This window comes from Scophthalmus maximus, chromosome 20 (genome assembly GCF_022379125.1).
Source record: "Scophthalmus maximus strain ysfricsl-2021 chromosome 20, ASM2237912v1, whole genome shotgun sequence".
Classification (NCBI taxonomy): Eukaryota; Metazoa; Chordata; class Actinopteri; order Pleuronectiformes; family Scophthalmidae; genus Scophthalmus; species Scophthalmus maximus.
The window spans coordinates 11,329,212-11,349,556 of record NC_061534.1 but is presented as its reverse complement, the minus strand read 5'-3'; the positions used below and the strand labels follow the sequence as shown (position 1 = coordinate 11,349,556).

Below are 20,345 nucleotides of genomic sequence, written 5' to 3'. Positions count from 1 at the left end.
CACAACTGTCTTCCTTGAATTATTTGGAACTGGTCTGACTTAAATAGGCCTATGACATTATTACATTATGGCACCTTCCCACCATTCACCATTTATCACAGAATTTCTCTGCTTTGGATGGATGACTGCAGTCTCCGACGACAGGCTACAGAACGTCTTTGTGCTTATCACCGAAGCATCGAGGAACACAAACAGGAAATGTTTTTTTAATGGCCATGCTGCCCTTGTACCGTAACACTGTGCTAGCCAATTATCTGCCAATAATTACATGTCTGTGTGTATTTTAGAAATGAACCCTGGCTCTGGGCACAGTTATTAGTTTTGTTTAGACACCAAGGAGGACATAGTCACAAAAGGTCTCTTTGAGAAAGGTGCATTTTGTCACTGTGGTCCGCAGCCCTATCTGATTCAAGTGTCAGATGAAGCTGGCATTCTGGGGTCCACTTAACATTTCCTATTGCAAAAGTGAAAACATTTTGTGCTGGAGTTGGACACGAGATATAAGTGGAGACCCAGTGGCGCACAGAAACAGTGATAAACATCAAATTGCCACCGTCAGCGACAAAAACTGTCTCTGTTTCTCATATTTTATGGCTCAGGCCATGGTCTTTTCAGAAAAAGGGCACCTTTTGACGCAGAGCTGAATAAGACATATTGTGGAGTAGACAGCAGAGAAACAGCCATCATATGCAGGAAAAACCAGCGGTCAAACCATTCAATGTCTATCTTCAATGTTTAATGTGCAAGTGGGAGGGTTTCTCAGCTTTTGCTTGGCTCCTTTCCTCTGCCATATTTTCAGACTCATTAAAAGGCAAAAAAGAGTTTTCATTGGGATCCTAAGAATGAACAACCTCTATTAAAATGATTTCAATAATTTGGGCAAACAGGTAAAATCACTTTAACATCTAAACTGAAAAGAGAGGCGAGAAGTCCCACAGGCTTTCCAGTACGGTTATTGGATAATGTGGGCACAGTATATTATCCAATAATAATTGGATATTGCACACACCCGCATGTAACATGAGTCTGAGCTCAAATGTCTGCACTTACATACACAACTTAAGTAATTCATTGTATCTTAACCTTATCATTAATCCCTTAACATTTTTCCATAGTCACTGAAGATGCTCAATCAGCATTTTCCCATTGCTCCGTGCTGCTACTTTCCTGTCCTGTCACTATGTCTGAGTCTCTGTGTGTGTATAGTCTAAGATAAAAGGCTGCTCCTATCTGTGGGCAGAGGGTGTGTTCACCAGATCAGCACGCACATTATCGTCAAGTGAATATTTACTCTTTGGCCTAGTGCCCTAGCTTCTATCTCACGATGGCATCTGACGTGGTTTCTGTGCCTCCATGTCAACCGTCCTGTCCTGCCTTTGGACGGCACCATAGATCCTGGCATGATGTCACTGTTAGGCTTTTTCCCAGTTTCAGAACATTGCCAAAGCTACATTCTGTATAGCCCATTCATATAGACACGCTGATGCATAGACATCTGTAATACTTTGTGATGCCAAGTGTAATAGTTTAGCTGGCAAAACTGTCCACTGTAACATACAATTTAGGCAACACCCTCATTATGGCTTAATGGGGCTGTAAGAGTGACATAATACTACAGAGACCCTCACCTCTATGGAAAACCCCCTGGACCATAATCTGTCTTTGACCCACAGTTGTGCTACTATGTTCTCAACACCTGCTTTTTTGCCATTCTCGTGCTTTGTTTCTCTCCACTTTCATGGGCCCTTTTTTCCCTCCCTTCCCATTTCTCTCTATTCTTACAGTCCTCGTTTTTTTCTTCTGTTGCCTGTTCTACTCCACATTAGTTTGTTTTAACATTTCGCCTCGGGGCTCTTCACTTTCTCTCTCTTACGGGTGAGAAAAAAAATGCTGTATTCTAAAAACGAGGAAGAAACTACATACTGTAGCTGAAAATTGCCATGAAGATGTATATCTGCATTATGACCTAAGTCTGGCTGCTACAGTGAGTTGTTCTCTGTTTTTGCCTGGCAGAGGGTGCCAACAGGACAACAACGGCGATGATGTAGATGATCATGAGGATGAAGAAGACAATAATAGTGGTGAGAGCAATGGAATACTACCCTCAGTTCCATAGTGGCTGCTTACGCACGTATTCAAGTGAGTCACAGGGAAGGGAGAGTCCCCCCCTCCCTCTGCAACTTTGTGGTGAGGTATTAAAATAGTGAGGAAGAAAAAAAACTGGTTTGACAGACAGTTACAGAATCTGGATTCTTTGTCATGGTACGCAGTGAATATGGTGATGGAAGTGTTGATGAGGGGTGTGCGTGGACATTACTGTACTGAACACATGATGAAATAAATAAGAAGAAAAGATGAAGAAAAAGCTGAATGGAGGAAAAGAGGAAATCATTATGGTATTTGAAAGCTATGATATTTTAATTGCATCCCCCCTACATATAATGTGCTTGCTCCCTTCTTTACATTGAAGGTTGATAGTACTTGGGTCTTATTTTCATCACCTAAATCAGTTATGATCATACCATTGTATTTGTGAACAGTGTGACATTGCTGCAGAGGATTCACATGGGAAATGAGACGGTTGGTGATCAGGCAAGCTGACAGTCGAGCAAGATTATCCAGTTTGAATTTTTCCATTCACCTTTATTTTCTCTTAATAATTAGTTTGAGCAGGGTGATGGTAAAAACCATAATGCTCAACCCTTGCATTGCTATCTCAAACCACAATCTGATGGATTCTAATGAAATTTTCTTGGCATTCATGTTCCGCTGATAACTTTGTAAAACATTGATCATTAAGTCAAAATTCAAAACCTGTTCAGTTCTCTGGTGTATGGCCAAATACCTGAAAACTAATGACACTCCCTCCCATCGACCTACTTTGTCCGTGTTTGTTGTCATGCTGATGTGCTAAGATGGTAAACCTAAGATGGTATGTGGCAAACATTGTACCTGTTCAACACAGTGAGCTTGTTAGCATCCGGATCTTAGCTATATATTAAAATAAATAAATATAAGGAGTTGAGTGCAATCTTGATATTACTTATAGGACTTTACTTGGCAAAATATATTAAAACTAGAATGGCGTAAACCTCCGCCAAGGCCCAACAGTCCCCTTAAAGTTAATCAAGCTGTACCGGATTGCACACACACTTTCATTGCTCTAAATATTTATTTCATCAAGATCCTTGCAGTATTGGCCGGGTAATCGATTCGAATGTCCAAAAACACAATCTTGCAATGTCAAAGAAAGTGATAAGTGAAAGTGGCCCATGTTCCACCCAACCTCCAAGTTCCGTGGAAATCTGTTCAGAAGTTTTTTGCATAAACAAACCATTCAACTAACTGACAAACCAACAAACGGACAGGGGCAAAAACATACAGTAATTTCCTTGGCTGATGTAATAATAAAACAAACAGAAAATAAGGAAACGTTTCAATAAACTGTAATTTTCCTGTAAGTCTTAACCATAACCAATAACCATGAAACATTTTAATAGATCTTACTACTGTGAATACAAATGGTAACTTTTGTGTGACTATTCTGTGTCATGGCCATATTCAAAATCGCCTGGGACAGTCCTGAACGCAGTGTGGGAACAGAGGTGGCTTCACTGCTCCTCTATTCACATGTCTCTGTCAGTCACACATAACCACATGCACATGCAGAATGAGGAAATGTAGATACTCCTAGCTCCTGGGTATGTGTGAGCGCTCAAACGCAAACTGGTGGGTGGAACAAGTTTTTTTGTTTGCTTTTTTCAAGGAAAAAGAAGAAGAAAAGAAAGTGCATGAGCTTGCAAAATATGTTTTAAGTAGGTCTAACATATTCCTAATGCTATGAACTACAACAGTTTGGCTTTGGTCAAAGATCTTAGAATTCAAAGGTCCAATCTGTCCGGTTTCCATGAAACGACCCAACTAACGGCACCTCGGTCTCGACAGGTAGGCACACTGTTGATTGTTCTTCCCTCCACGTCACCCTGCGGCCCGCGGAGCCGGCTCATGCTCTTGTTTGCTCTACGCAGGAAGGAACCCCTGACTTATTGAACAAGAAAACACAAACACAAGAGGAGCTGAATGACTCCTTTATTGTTAGCATGGGTGAGCTTTAAATAGCCAAATGACTTGTTCTCGCTCTGTGCAAATGTGGTGGCTTTGGTGCCGAAGGCACCAAGACAAACAAAAAGTGGTATTTTTCCCCCAGCACACAGTGCGGAGGTGTGTATGGGCATGTGTGCGCATACGCTTGGATGGTGATCGCATGCCCATGTCTTATTGGCCTTTTTTTTTGGAAGTTCCATAATGTGTCCACATTTCGCCACAACACAGTATGCTGCATCACATTTTCCCTGTTTGCAGATGTAGCTAGGTCACGTCTGCCATGTATGTGAGCAGGCATACATACTGTACTGTAGCTTGGCATTGTGTGGTAATGGAACAAGTCCACACGCTCTGACAGGGTCAACCAGCTGGACAGCATCCATCCTTGGCTGTAAGGTCTATAAACCGACGCAGGGCAACGAGGTCACATAGTTAGAGACACAACTGCACACAGTTAACGGTGTAGTCTTAGAAAGTTTGGTGGCTTGAGGTATTGTTGGAAAATCGTTTAAGATATTCCTATACCAATAAAGTCAGAAGAGGTTTTATATGTTTCAAGATAATTATCCAAATGATTTGAATCTGTAAGTTCATGATGAAAAAAACAAAAAGTGTAGAACCAGTGGACCCATGCAACAAAACTGGCTTCACCTGAAGTTCACAAAGGCAGGAGCGGAGCTGTGCGGTAAATTATAATTCAACACTGCAGCTTGTGATGGCAGTGACGAGGAAAAACCTCATTTACCATCTCACCATGAACCCCGTATGTCTTCAACATCTGATAAATCACCTTTTCATGCAGGTTTTTGGGTACCAATTTCAGATAAAATGAGTAATTGTGAACCTACAGCTCACAATTTCCTCTAGAGCCAAAATAAGCCACTGAATGAACAGACCTTAAAGCAAAGAATACTGTCTTCAGCACGCAAATTCAAAAGTAGACCAGGAAATTAAACATTCACAGCGACAAAAAAACCCACATGTTTTTTTAAAGATGAGTCCATCTCTTAAAGTGTGAACTTAATTGGTGTTAATGCTGTTAAATGTTTGTTGTTCTCCTGCGGTGAGCTCTCACTGTGAGCCAAAAGAAATAAAGCGCTGTCTCTATGGGTATCACAACAGTGTTCCTGTCCCAGTAGCTGAAAAAGGAGACAACTGATGTAACAGGGATCAAGTGTTGATCATATAACTTTGCTCCAATGGACTGACTTATGCTTTCCTGCAATACGTAAGGAAAAATGAAATGAACTCAGTTGCTCTTCTAGGCCATGCACTCTGTGCAGTTACCCACCAAAAATCAGTGGGCAACAAAAGCACTATTCAGCGTCCTACAACAGACTTATGTTTTTCCACTGATGACCAAGCTTTAATGATTACCATGCTTTTGTTATGTTTATGGGCATTTATGTGTAAAGTCCTGCCAAGGAAATCCTTATTTCATTCTTAAGAACAGTTCAGTGTTGTAGTTTTTTTCCGGAAACCTATTTGAATTCAGTACCATGGCTTACAAGTTGCAGTCATTAACAGTAGTTTAATACCGCTTTAATGCGAAGTCACCATTGCAAAAGTGCAGTTGGTATGAAATCAGACAGTCTCTGATGTCTTTTTCAAAAATGTCTGCAAATGAGGAGTGTTTTTGCTCATGTGGCAAATTTCCTCTTTTAGTTCTGAAGAAGAAATCCAGAAAGAAAAAAAGATAAAAAGTCCATGTGAACCTACTAATTATTTCACTTCTAACAGCCAGCTTTCTTTTCAGACTCATTAAATCCATGTGTCTAATGAACAGCCTGTGTAACTCTCCTTCTCTTTCTCTGCATGGGCATGTGCACATGTGTGTGTGTGTGTGTGTCATGTTCAGTACTGGAACTTCACTTTGGGCTCAAAGAAAATAGTTTGACGTTGTGGGGAGCTGCGTTTATGTGCTTTCTTGGCACAGGAGATTCAGAAGATTGATTGCATTTTCATACAGTATCTGTGCACCAACTAGGCAGCTCAAGCTTGGAGCCGGTTACCTTAAGAATGGCAAAGCATGAAGACATGGGCAAGGAAACAGGAGGAAGCAGCAAGCTCTGCAAGGAGGCTCTCTCCATATCCATCGACAGTACCAGCACATTTGAAGCTCACATGTTAGCACATTTTCTCATCTGCCCGGCTGGTCCTAGCCAAACAATCACCATAACATAGTATTATTGTCATTTTAAATGATTTTGTAAAGATTACACCAAACTAATTTGAGGCTAATTTGAGGTGCTGCAGGTGGATTTCCATGAGTTTCCTTTTCCTGCTAGGTAGCGAGAGCTTTGCTAAATCAACACCTGCAGTTTCCATGTTTAGAGGCTCAAACTATCTCTACGTGCAGATATGAGACTCAATCTTTTCATCTAACTCTTGGCGAGAAAGCAAATTTTCCATAATGTCAAAATTCTCTTTCAAGGGGATTCATTGGTTTACCAGCTGCCTCCTCAAGGAAAATACAGTACGATGTCAACTCTGTCCAGTTCTACATGCAAAGATAAGGTTAACACTCACTTTCCCTTGCCAGCTTCAAGTGTCTTGGCATGGCATCAAATCCTTACAATAAACATAAATTTGATTTAAAAAAAAGGCTTATTACATTTTATTTCGTAGTTAAGTATTTCATTGAGCCAAAATAGCTTAAAGTGTACGGGAGAGGGTGAGGAAGACAGTGTTGAAAGAGCAGGGGTTTTAGTTCATGAGCCGGGGGCCCATCTGGTTCGAGTTACTGAGAACCCCCTCCTCAATTAGACTCAGCATGATGTCAATAAAACGTCAGACTGGAGAAGCTATCACTTAGCTAAATTGGGCCTGTCAAGTATTGTTCTTTCCTCAGCATTCCAGTGCGGAGAATCAGTCTAAAATGATTTGTAGTTTGATTAAGATAACCACAACGTGCCATTTCTGATTTGATTTGGGCATTTGCCTTAAAACTTTTGCTGTAAACATAATTTGCTTATTACTGGGGATATATATATGTATATTATAATATTTAGGCCATACTAGGTCAGGTAAATTCCATAGAAAACAGGCAAGATATTAAGAAATTCGAGTTACCTGACTGCTTTACTTGAGCAATTGAAGTAAATGAAGCCTTGAGAGTTAAATCATGCAGGTGCCCCAATGTTTGTTGATGACAAACATTACAAACCCTCTGTCTGTACAAAGGCAGCGTAAGAACAAACCCTTATTATACACTCTCATGCATTTATAGGACAATACTGTACTGCAGGCAGTAGTACTGTATTGCCACCAGAATGGTGAAGAAAAAGACAAGTAACCAAGAAAGACAGACTAGTTGTTCAGATCTTCATCCTCCAGCAAGATAATGATCCAAATCATTAGAAGACAAGAACAAGACGGAGGCTTCAAATGATGGAAAACCAGCAGTCTCCAGACTCAAAGGCGGCAGAGAAGGTGAAACCAAAGCAGCTTGAAAGTGCAGCGCAGGAACTTTCTTCAATGTTCAGATTAACTTTTCCAAACAATGTTTGATTTCCATTGAAGAAAGATTGCCACAAGTGAGTTGGGCTGCTGAATGAGTCACTTACTGGTCAAAAGTATACATTTTAACCATTTTTCTAACTATAAATCCTTCACAACATTTGTCTTGTCTAGCTCTGAGATTTATGTTAGAATGTTGAACTTCGTACTACGGGGAGGTTGCTATAATATATCTCCTCTCTTACTGCACAGCGAATTCATTAGGATTTTCCTGGTTTTTGTGACGGGAGTTTCCCAGTAACACCATCTCCTCTCTACTACAAACCATGGATCCTGCAGGGCCTATGCGCTGATATTCAAGATTATTATTATAATTTCACATCCCTTGAATAGTTGCGCCAATTGCAGGCATGTTTTCAAAGTCAGTCCAGGGCCAGAAAACCGGTGATCCATGGAAAAGGTGACACATTCCCGACCGCTCCCACGGGGAAAACAGGAGAGTCCACACCTTCTCAGGAACGCAGAGGCTTACTACCCTGAAATCTGACAATAATTACCACATGAATTTCAGCATTTTATAATGCCAAACACCTTATCTGCAGACCTTCACTCATTGGTGCTCAGCCAGTTTGGAGATCATCACTAGAGAATGTGTTGGTAGTTTTAACTGTTAATACTCTCAGTTTGAGGGCTTCAACCAAAACTGTTGGAGAGCTCACAATTCACATTGCACATGCTTAAGATTCAAAGTGTAATGGAACAAGTCTCAGAGCCCTGTAAATCACAAACTCTAGACTACATGTGTATGTCACTGCACTACTGAGCCCCTATCACATCACATCTCGAATTCCAATGTGCCTCATGAACATAAAGATTTAATCAAGTTTTGTGAAAATCTGACAGCCATGGTTTAACAGCAGTGCATCGAGAGGATAGACAACCCATTAGCGTCCTCTGAATCAATGCCAGAGCACTCTTAGGTTCAAAAATGCTGGTGATTGCTATAATTGCTGTGTAGCAGGGGTCTGTTACAGACTCAAACACAGAAATAAAAAACTTTAATACTTTGTGTGTTTCTATAGGAACCTCTCTAACACTTTAAAGATGTGGTCTTGGTTTAGTGACAGCCTGTACATTTAGCTTTTATGGTACAAATGTGACTAAAAGGCTTCATTTTGAATTTGATTGTTCTATATAGCTCACGCTCGTCTGGAAAATACTTTATAAGCCAGAGGGGTGGGCAAAATAATGGAACGACTTCTTCATGGCCAAAGACGTGGGTCATATCAAGTTGCTGATTGGCTGAACTATATGGAAAAATTTCATATAAATGTCCAACATATATCCTGGTAGGTCAGCCTCAGCTTGTGATTCTTGTTTTTCGTTCGGCACGTTATCATGATTTCTTAGATATGATTTTTTTGTGCACCTGCAGTTCAGGCACAGATGACTTGGCCTCTTTGGAGTCTAGTTCATTGTCTCTTATTGACATCTCCTATTGAAGCGCTGATTGCCAGATATCTTTTATAGACGACAGATGCAGCTGACTGGTATTCAACTTTAGATGACCCATTCTTGAATCAGCGTAAATGTGATTAAAGTTCCACAGGAATTAAGTTATTTTCTGTGTTTGCATTATGTCTACACCCTACGGATAAATATTATACGCAACCATTGGCTCAAACATGAGGACAGTGAGTCATTTTTAAATAAAAGTATAAAGCACCAAAAATCAGGTGGAAGGGTCCAGTAACTGAATGCTCAGCTCATACACTATATTTCACAATCTTTGGATTATTTTCCATGCCTGAACCGTACATACAACAAAGGTTGGATTGATTACAAAATAATGTTATTGTAATGAAAGATAAAGCATTATTTCAGATTCTGTGGATTCGGCTATGCTGGTTTCCTCAAGTTTTGCCTTGATTTGTGCTTTGTTTCATCATAGGGTTCAAAGATGTGAATCCCTCTGTTTCTCTCAATCACAATTAAAGTGTTTAAAACATTACACTAAAAGTCACTGGGTTTAAATTGGGATACAATACAGGGTTGACTTTACCCAGTATCCAGGGATAGAAAAGCCCCTGGTCAACAAGCAAACCCAAGACAATGGTTGAACCCATTGTTAGAACAAGGCAAGTTATAGCTCAAAGTGTGCATGTGACATTCAAAACACAGAAGATAAACAATCAGCAACAAAAAAATAGGGTGGAGGGGGTGGGGGTGTAAATCTATACCAAGATCCTAAGAGTTGTAAATCATACCAAGCTTTCAACCACTTATTTTAAGTGTTTGTCTGTTAGCCAAACTAAACCAAACTAAATTACGACCGACATATTCTGCATGCTAATCCATTTTAGATGAAATCATAAAAGACAGTCACACATTACAGCTTATGACGAGAGGCTGGTACTAATTTTTGCTGGTAGTGAGGTTGGTGCAGACATAAACCAGTCCAAGTTCCCTGTATGTCAACAAGGTGAGCTCATGGGAAGTCCCTGATTCTCCCATGTCAGACAGAGAAACACATTCTCTCCAGCTCTGGCAGTCCAGTCCCAGGCTTTTTCTTTTTAGAGGCTTCTAATCCTGGCGGGTCCCTGGCCTGACGTCGCAGGGCCCGCCCCCCCCGCCCACCACCTACCCCCCCACCCTCCTGTCTGCCGATGTGCCGTACGCACACTCTCATTTCCTCGGCAGCTCACGAACGCCAATCTCTGCTCCGGTCCTTTTGGCCTCTGACGTCTGAGTATCTGATTGAAGCAGACTGCCTCATCTGACGCCTCATCTGGCTGGCTGAGAGGGTTAAACTTTGGAGAAGGGAGTCGCTGAGTGAATATTTGGGCTGGTGTGGGTATGAGGTTCCCGACCACGCACCATCTCCTCCCTACATTTGCTCTTCCCCACTTCCCCTCCTAAATGTCTCTAATTCGGCTGCTTTAGTTGCACCATGTGACCAGGAAGTGTGGCTCCCATCCATTTCCCCTCCTGACAGAAAGGAAATATTGTAAGAGAGGGGCCGGCGCTGGGCCCTGTTACGTCGCTGGTTAAAAATAACTGGCATATTTAAGGCTGCCGAGGAATCCCAAGGCAGGCAAAGGCTGGACAGCCTGCCGCCCGGCAGGAGCTCGAGCTCTCCACTCAGTCTCTTTCTTGCGGACTTCTCCTTCTTTCTGCTTCCACCTCTAAATCCATCTCACCTTACACAAGCCCCACAACATGACCACGACCACCACCCTATCCCTCCGTCAGATTTTCCTACATAGGTGGAAACCCACCACCAAATTTTATGACGTGACAAATGCTCCGTGTTGGTTGGTGTGTCCAGCCATAAAGCCTTGGCTGGGATTGTCCAAACAAACAGCACTGACTCAGACCTCATCCATATGCATATCACCACACTGCAGATCTGTCTACCAGCCCTATGGAAATGAAATACACAATCACTTTTTCATTTAAAAAAATACCATATTACTTATTTCTGTCACTGTGCAACCCAGTCTCCTAGAAATTAAGTTTACATACAACTAAACTGCAATAGCAAATTTGGTTTGAAGGGAATAACCACCAGCTGGATTATGTTCAGAGACAATGTTGCTGTTGTTTTTTAAATTGACCTTAGCCCCAAAAATACTAATGGTAGCGAATTTGCAAGTATGGTGGGTGTCCTGTCTGTGGCAGGGTTTGGGCCACAAGGGCACTTTGGTTAAAGTTCAGGAAAGATTGTGGTTTTGGTAAAAAGTAAGGAAACATGTTAATTGTATTAAACCAGAGCACAATCTTTCCCTAAACTTAACCAAGTCCTAAAACATTTACATTTACTCTTTTGGCAGATGCTTTTTAGATCGGTTATTCTGGCAGAAAACAAATACATTCTCTATGAAGATTTTACTGATACATTCAGTATCCACATATTTGTGACATGCGGGATTACTGTACGTGATCCCGGCACAAGTACGTTTCCTAAAAATGTACTTGCTGTGACAGTTTAGTGGTACATAAACATGATTTCTGTACGAGACAGGGTTGCACTGTGATGATCGATGTACTAGGCTCCACTGGTGAATGTCTGGACCACAGTAACTGGTGTGGTGAACTCTGTGGACCTGATGCATCACGTAGTTTCTAGATCAAAAACCTTCTTCGATTATTATCTGGTGTTTTTTTATGAATTCGTCATGCGTGAACGGTAGATTATGAATTCAATCATGGACATCATCATCATTCGATGACACAATGCGACGTGATGTGCTCTTTTTGCGCAGTACTAGTGAAGTCTTCTAAATGAATTTGAGATGGGGAATGATGACTCTAAACCAAAAACACTGAAGTCTTAAAACCCGCAGTGCCAGAGGGACTAATCATTACTCTTGGCCCTACAGTCGGCGCTGTGTTGCCTGAGCTGTTCAAAGGGTGAAAAAAAAACAGATGTAAAGTTCCTACATATACAATATAATTGTATTAGAGCTAATGTGGAGTGGAGTGGAGGGTAGTGCGGTACTGAAAAAAAGAAAAGAAAAAAGCTTGACTCAGCTTTCAAGAATCAAGGAAAGAATGAAAGGTATTTTTTAATTACTGAACAGCATCTGGAAGAGGGCACTGGAAACCTCAATATCTGGAGTTATGATTAGCTGGTACTCATATTCACTTTGACGCTTTCCAGGAGGGGGAACTTGACTGAGGCACACCGGAAACCATGTCAGTCACATGCACACCGAGGGCGGAAATCCAAAATACTCGGCAGTACTCGGTTGTGCAGCAGAGTTATTTGGCTATTCACACTCTATTTACATAATATCAATGTTCACAACTGTGTGACTCGATTATCAACCGTGTTTGATCACGATTTGAATATCAGCACAGCCACAGATTATGTCAGCCGTACCCTTGGGGCTGTTTTGAAAACATTGAATGTCTGATCAGTCGAAAACGCTCGTTGTAGCCAAGAACAACACCTGAGGTCATTTTTTGAAACAGTAATTGTTTGGAAGGTGCTTCTTCGGACGGGTGTCATGACATCCATACTTGATCTAAGCTCATGAGAGCACAGAGAAACAAAATCATCAGGACACTCGTTGACATTAATGATTGGAAAGTATGACCCTTCCGAAGTGTCAAGTTAGCACTCAACAGCTATCCTCGTTGATAGAAAACCATTACCTCAGTCTCTCCACATCCGCTTCTCGGAGTTACGTCGCCAATGCCTTTAACATAATTATCATATCTGGAATTGTGTTACAGATTCAATGATTCAGGGGCATCGCGGCTTCCTCGTTCATAATCCAGACTGGACCCAGCTAATGCTGCAAGTGCAGCATTAACATATTCCACACATTAACATGTGTGTGTGTGGTGTGAGTTACTAAATCACCATGACTTAATTGTGTCAGGAAAAAGCTCACAGTGGTGTCATCTTCCTCCTCCTTTATCCCTTCCCCTCTTTTCCTCCTCGCTCTGTCATTATTGCGATGCAAAGCGCCTCAGCTGTCAGAGTCAAGCCTTTGTTTACCGGATCATTTTCAGACCCATTGTCTCCCACCATAAAGAATATGGCTATAATGACACAGCTGCCATTGTGTTCCTACCTGCAGTAGGAAGCAGGTCTTCAAGAAAGAGACACGTAGTGCAAATACTGCAGGTTCCGAGCCATCACTCCTCCCTGTGCAATTGCACAACTAAGTTGAAGACGACACACATATTACTGTTTGGATACATAGTACGTGTCTCACTATTAACATATTGAACAATACATCATGGGTTGCCCAACAGGATATGATTCCTATTTACAAACATTCACATGACATTGTGGCCTGTATTCTGCCCACCAGTTATTGTTTGCCCGACCAAGAGCACCACACATGCATTCATTCATTCAACTCTACCCTGTGAATGAAGACGCCATGCAGACACCTACAGTGAATGCGTCCTTGTCGGAGTGACAGCGGGTTTGTTGACTCGCCTAACTGTCAAGATCCTGATGCAAGCAGGATCAGCAGCAAGAGCTTTGTTTGCTCTTGCACTGAACTCTTGAGTCAATGTGTCTAATTATGTTGGATAGAGAGGTTTGTGTTAGCTCGCTAGCTCTGAGCAAACACTGCCTTAACCCGCAACTCAAACTCAGCACTGAACAGTTCTGAGAAATGTGATGTTCCCAGGTACCTTTTTCCCCCCTTACAGTGTTTTCATGACTTGTTGGGCAGCAGCCAAGATTTGAAGTACAAGTCAATCATTTTTTTTTAAACTAGGACAGATTTAATTAGAGTTGCTTGTTTTAAAAAAATCTGTCATCCCAAAAACTCTTTTTAAAGAAACATAACATTGAAACTTGTCACCACAGTAAGTGACTGTTAGCTACTTACTGTATGTGTATGCCCTATAAATCACATTACTCTGATATTTGTCTCAAGACATTCAATGGTTAAAAACTCATCATCTCTGATAATTTGTGACTTTACAGTACACGTGTAAACACAGTACATACAGTATCGTACAGTACGTCTCTTTTTGCCTGATGCAGACATAAAAGATAATAGTGCCGCCCGCAAAATGACCTCACCATCTCTATTTGTAAGGGTGCATGCATGTGTTGTGGTTTGGCTGCTCCTATCGCAATCCAGGGATGTAACTTAATCCCAACATGGGGGTGCCCATAATACTTTTTTAATTACATATAGAATAATTATTTGGTTAGAAAAAAAAGTATTGCACTTCATCTTTCTTCCCTTGTAACCATCAGTATATACAGCAGCAATACCAAATGAATAAGTGTTATTATTTGATGAACGGATTAACGATGACCACCCACCTAACCAGGAGCCTCTCGGTGCGACTTCAGTTTTCAGTCGTGGCTCATCTGTGCTTGAAAGTTATGAAGCACATTTACCCTAACAATGTGTATAGTACAATTTTGAGTTGATTATTTCCATTTTATGTAACTTTATCCTTCTTGTACAGTACAGTTTTGCATGCAATGGAAATACTGTACTTTTGCCTCCACTTTTTTATTATAAAATATGATGCATTTTCAAAGATGATTGTCCGACACTTGTCACATCTGTTGTAAAAAGTGAGTTGTTCGCAGTTCCAACACAGAAACAACAAAGACAAAGAGGGCAATTATGATCAGAGGCAATAATTGACCAAAAAATCAATTAAAAAACATCAAACAAAGTGTGGACAGCAGACGTGAACATAGCACCAGTAAAGCGTTTCAAAACACAGTGTTGGATGTAGCGTGTCTGGGGAAACAACAGCAATGCCATGCTCTGTGGTGGTAAACAGGGGCCCGACAAGCGATGACAGCCCCTGGGCCCCAGATAAAGTTGATCCAGCCATGCTGGGGTTTTTTGGGGGGGTTTTTTGGCTCCTTCACCGCTGCAGCTCACGAGGGGGCTCGTTGCGCCTTGTATCTCCACCCAGGTGATGTGTGCGCCTGCAGGACACCATTCAACCAAAGTCGCTGTTATTCCCACGTCAGCCTTGTCTGAAGAGATGCGCTCCTTCGCCCACATCTCTCAGGGAGAACAGCAGTAAAGGTGCCGTTGCTATGAATACAAACAAACCTCTCTCTCTCTCTCTCTCTCTCTCTCTCTCTCCCAGCCTCTCCCCACGTGATGTTTTTTCCGTGCCTGTTGCCGGGCAACGAAGGCGTGTCCTTGCTCCAGTGATTTAAGGATACCTCTCTCACGCGGTTGTCTCAGTTCAGCCTGCCGGTCCCTGCATGGCAACAGGCGCGAGGGATTCCCCCGTGCGTCGCCTCTCTGTCTTCCCGTTCACAAGAAGAAGAAAAAAACAAGGACAGATATTAATTAAAATATCTAAATCTTTTGGGGGGGGGAATTGCTTCCGCGTTAAAAAACAAAACCAAGACAACAAATCAGTCAGCCTTGTCTGACTGCCGCTGCTGCTGCCGCTGCCCGGCGCGCCCATCGGCGGCACCATGTCCTGGATCCTGGCATAACGCGAGACGCGCGGAGCAGAAACTTTGGACGCGCGGGGACTTTGACCGCATCCGCCCGGCGCGGCCGCGCCGACGAGCCGCCGACGAGCCGCCGACGGGACCTCCCCGATTCTCACCGATGAGGTGCGCACCCCGACGACAAAACTTTCTGAAGTGATGAACAGCTGCATCCGCCGCGCTGCGCACGGGATCACTCCACGAGGAATTTACGATGTGTGTGCTTTCTGTTTTTGTTTGTTTGTTTGTTTGTTTGTTTGTTTGTTCGTTTGACTTTCTCACTTCCAGGCAGCCTCCAAATGACGTCGAGATGGCATTAGGAGGAACCCTGCTGCCGTCCATATCCACGTTCGCCACCGGCCCCAGTGTCAAGAGCAAATCCATAGGAAGTGCCAATTTAGTGAGTATAGTTTGTCGCTCTCTACTTGGTGCCAAAGCAGCCACGGGGCATCGTCCAACGTGTGGATGAGATGTGCAGCCTGTGCAGTTTTATTCCCAGCGAGGCTGTTTTCTGTGTTATTGTGTGCACAGCCAGGGCTTGACACCATGCTCTGCTGGGGCGTGCACCAGTTTGCACCGGGTTGTCTAATGGCAGCATGGAGACTACTGCAACATCTCCACTGAAAGCACCCTCACGTCCCATCAGAACAAGTGGTGTACCTCTGTAAAAGGCTGCTCGGTGGCTTCCACATGGGTTGCCCACTCTGAGCCTGGACATTTATTCGTGTGTGCTTCGCAAGACAGGCATTACCCACCCGTGTGCCACTCCTACTGTTTTTTTTTGCAATGTTGATGAATAATATGACAGATTTATATTCTAAGGAAGTGCTCTGTGCCATGCCAAGCCACGTGCTTGCTTCACCAGACCTACCTCTGTAACCGAGCTGTCAGAACAGAGTAATCCCTCCGCATTATAGATCCAGGTTCCTTCTTCCTTGAAGCATTAATATCTGATATCCTTAACTATTACAAACATATTTGCAAGTAGGCCAGGGCCGGTTACGATTTCCTTGTGTTGGCACAGTCACTAACGCCTCTGTAACTTTCCTTTAGAGATGGAAGGAGGAGTTGTCCCTTCTTAAGAGACCCAGTGTGCCAACCGGAAGCAACTGCCCCGACCCAGACCATCCCACTGCCACCAGCACAACAAGTCCTAGCATGTCCAAGAAAGACACAGAGCCAGACCTGGACTTGGACTACGACTTCATTCTGTCTAACTCCATTCTTCAGCTGCAACAACAACAACAACAGCAGCAGCAACAGCAGGAGGAGGAGGCCATGGCATGCACCTCTGGCCAGAACTTGTCTCCTTCCCCGGGCTCCTTCTCCTCATCCTACCCCCTTCCCTCCCCACAGGGCACTGCCAGTGAGCTGCTCTATACCATCCCAGATCTCAGTGACGTTTCGCCCTCTGGAGGCTTTGTGGCGGAGCTCATGAGACCGGAGTTGGACCCGGCATACCTTCACCCCACCAGCCTCCACGGCAAGTTCGTGGTCAAGACAACACTAGACATGGGAGAGTACAGCCAAGGCGTGAGCGTGAGCAAGGCCTGCGTTAGCGCCGTGTCAGACCCAACTCCGTCGCGGGCCTCGCCGTCCTTTGCCTGCCACAGGATAAAGCAGGAGAACCCCGGCCCCTGCACCATCTCACAGCCCATGGACCTACACCTGGCGGGGGTAAACTCCCAGGGCCGAGGGGGCCAGCAGCAACGCCCCAGCCACTTGGATCTACATGGGTTCCCTGGCGGCGGGCGGCCCATGACGGGCGGCAGGTTATCCTCATCCTCATCCCTCTCCCCAGACCATCCACTGAGCCGGGAGCACCAGGTGTTGGGGCACCCCCACTCTCAGATCCCTCTACCTCCCCAGGGATTCCACCATAGCTCCCCACAGGGCTACACCTCCTACCCTCAGCCATCCTCCATGCAGTACCAAGGTCAGAGCACATTTCCTCTCTTCATTACTCAGACTTACTTTCTATACTTCCCCGTCGTCTTTAGTGGCTGCTGAATTCAGTAATACAAATGTGGTAAAAATGTTATTAAGATTTTGTCGATTGGTCAAACAAAATGCATACGTACGTCCATGTAGAGCAGACGAACAGAGACCATGTTAGAGAACAGTCCATAGAGTCTATTTAAATACGTCTTACACAAGCTTCAGCGCTGTAATTATACCCCATACAATAAAACCAGCAATTCAAAAAGGTTTAAAACCTACTTCCCATGGCCTCGGACAAAAAAAAATCCTCTTGTAACCATAAAGTTCTTTTAAAACAACCAAAATAAGTAATACGACATGATCACATAAAGAGTATTTTGTTGTTTTTATTAGATCAGATCTCACTGTTGATGCCTTTTTGAGCTTTTTGTCTTTTGAAAATCTCGATATGTTAGGAGCTATTTGTGTTGTTTAAGAAGAAAGTCTTCTTAAGTGAGTGCTCTCTTTAGCAAAAAGTCAAACGTAACCTGCCTTTCATGTAAGACAAAAAATCTGACCTCATTACACCATGTTATCACTGACGTGTTACTCTATACCTGTGGTACAGTAGCATGACGAGGTACAATAATGATTATTGACCCTGATCCTTTGACCCCGCAGAGCCCCTCATGATCTCCAGTGGGGACTGCCTGCCGGAGGAGCCGAAGCCTAAACGCGGAAGGCGCTCCTGGCCGAGGAAGAGAGTCGCCACGCACACGTGTGACTATGTTGGCTGTGGGAAAACGTACACAAAGAGCTCGCACCTCAAAGCACATCACCGCACACACACAGGTATGTTACTGTATGTTCTGTCATCCATTCCTTTGTTTTTTTTTTGTGCTCTTCATGTCTTGTTTTGAATCCTGTCACATGAAGTTAGCTTTTTGTATTCTCATCGCAGACTTGTATTCCATGGACGAGAGCTCTTTAACACAGTTTTAACTCTTTCATACTGTTTTCCTTGTTCAGAGGTGAAAAGTAAAGCAACCACGTCTGGTGCATGGGGGTTAGACGGGCGTGGGATGGGTGAGGGGAGTTGTTTAGCAGGTGCAGTGAAACAGGTTGATACTTATCTCTGCTCAAATGCAAACCCCAGGCTGAGCAGTTTGGCCTTTATGCACTAGCTGCGGGACAGGACGGACCTCTTTTCTCCCGGAGGTGGGGAAGGTTGGACCAGTTTAACCTCAGGGCCAGTGCTAACTGCTCCATGTGTGTATTGTGTTTCCATCAAAGGGGAGAAGCCTTACCACTGCGACTGGGAGGGCTGTGGTTGGAAGTTTGCACGTTCGGATGAGCTCACACGCCACTACAGGAAACACACAGGCCACCGGCCGTTTCAGTGTCAGAAGTGCGACCGGGCCTTCTCGAGGTCGGACCACCTAGCTCTCCATATGAAGAGACACTTATGAGACTCGACTGGCGAACCAGACCGGACGGCGGTGGATGAAGGCTCCTGAAAAAAAATGACAACAAAAAAAGCGTCAGCACAACCCCGGACCGACTTGTGCCCTACTCTTTTTGCAACCATGAATTTGCCCTCAAGCCGTTGTCAACCAACAAGACAAGCTGTGGTGTTTCACGGCAAAGAGCATTACTCCGCCAAGCATTACTCTCTCAAGACTAATCCCGTCGTCGCGCGTTGTGCAGGTGACTCGACGAGACCTCTCAGCCAGGGTTGTAAACTTCTCCATAAGGGACCAAACTGGAATGCGTCTTATTTAACCGACAAAACTTGGAGGACCAGGTGCCAACAGCTTTTAACTGGAAATGTATTTTTGTCAGGGAAGCCGGGAGCAGCAGACATATATCTACAGAGGCCTTCTACCAGCAACATGCCATTATAGGATCTGTTAAGAACTACACACTGTTCCAAATACTGTATTAATAAATACGTCTATATTTATATACACATTTCACCTGCGACGCCATCAATGTCAGGTACAATGTACATTTTTACAGAATGGTGCTCAGCGACTCTGAAGAAGGCTTTCTTTAAAGAAAAGGTACCAAAGATTAAGGGAAAATATACAAACAGGTGAAAACTATGAAAAAAGTGCCATATCGTTGTTTGTGTGTTTCTTGGAAACCTCTTCCACAATCTGACGTAAAATCAGGTGAACACTTCACTTTTGAAATGGTGATGGCAATCGTCAATGCACTGCAATTGCAAAGTGCAATAATTTATATGAGACATTCATATTTTTGTATGGAATGAGTAACTCTGAACAAAGATTTTTTTGTTTGTTTTGTTTATAGCCTAAATATGTAATATAATCTTGAATTTTGTACATTTGTAAATAAAATTGCTTTGTTATTGTTTTGTATTTTACAGTATAATAAAATAAAATGTATTTGAAATAAGAAAACCACAGTGGTCTTTATACCCTGTTACCAGTCTGCACCATAATCAGAAAGCATAGCAAAAATAAAATAAATAAATCATGTGAACTCCACTAAATAAACAAAACTAGATGCATAAATATGTCATGCATGTTAAGTGAAGTGTTCTTGAACATTGTTGGTTATGGTAATTGTATATTTCCCAGGTATTATAATGGAAAAGCAAGTTTAAATGGCACCAATAGCTCACAGTGAGCTTACACATAACACCCCCCCCGATAATCACGGGATCGCCACAGGCAATCTAACACAATGTTGCCGTTAAAAAAGATTTTCAGAAAATACACTCTTTCAATGTCCCGTTACCATGGGGTTCTGTTTCCACCTGTCAGGGGGAAGAATGGGGAGGACAACAGAGTTACTGGCTGACATTCAAGGGCGACACCAGATCTGGCTGCTACTATGTGCCTGAGCTCAGGTGCACAATATGAATAAAAACCTGTTA

The 20,345-nt window shown here is 43.1% G+C and overlaps 1 protein-coding gene across 1 annotated transcript; it reads left to right on the top strand.

Moving 5' to 3' along the window:
• Nucleotides 1-15,322: 15,322 nt before the first annotated feature.
• Nucleotides 15,323-20,345, top strand: klf4 (Kruppel-like factor 4). Its single transcript, XM_035609342.2, has 5 exons — nt 15,323-15,646; nt 15,809-15,920; nt 16,574-17,456; nt 18,122-18,292; nt 18,734-20,345. Exons 1-5 carry the CDS (start codon nt 15,642-15,644, stop codon nt 18,907-18,909), a joined length of 1,347 nt encoding a protein of 448 aa, XP_035465235.1. The 5' UTR covers nt 15,323-15,641; the 3' UTR covers nt 18,910-20,345.

Bases quoted from the DNA above. Each gene is read 5' to 3' on its own strand.
- klf4 (XM_035609342.2), top strand. The intron at 15,921-16,573 runs GTGAGTATAGTT...ACTTTCCTTTAG, and splicing joins CCATAGGAAGTGCCAATTTA to AGATGGAAGGAGGAGTTGTC. The intron at 17,457-18,121 runs GTCAGAGCACAT...TTGACCCCGCAG, and splicing joins ATCCTCCATGCAGTACCAAG to AGCCCCTCATGATCTCCAGT.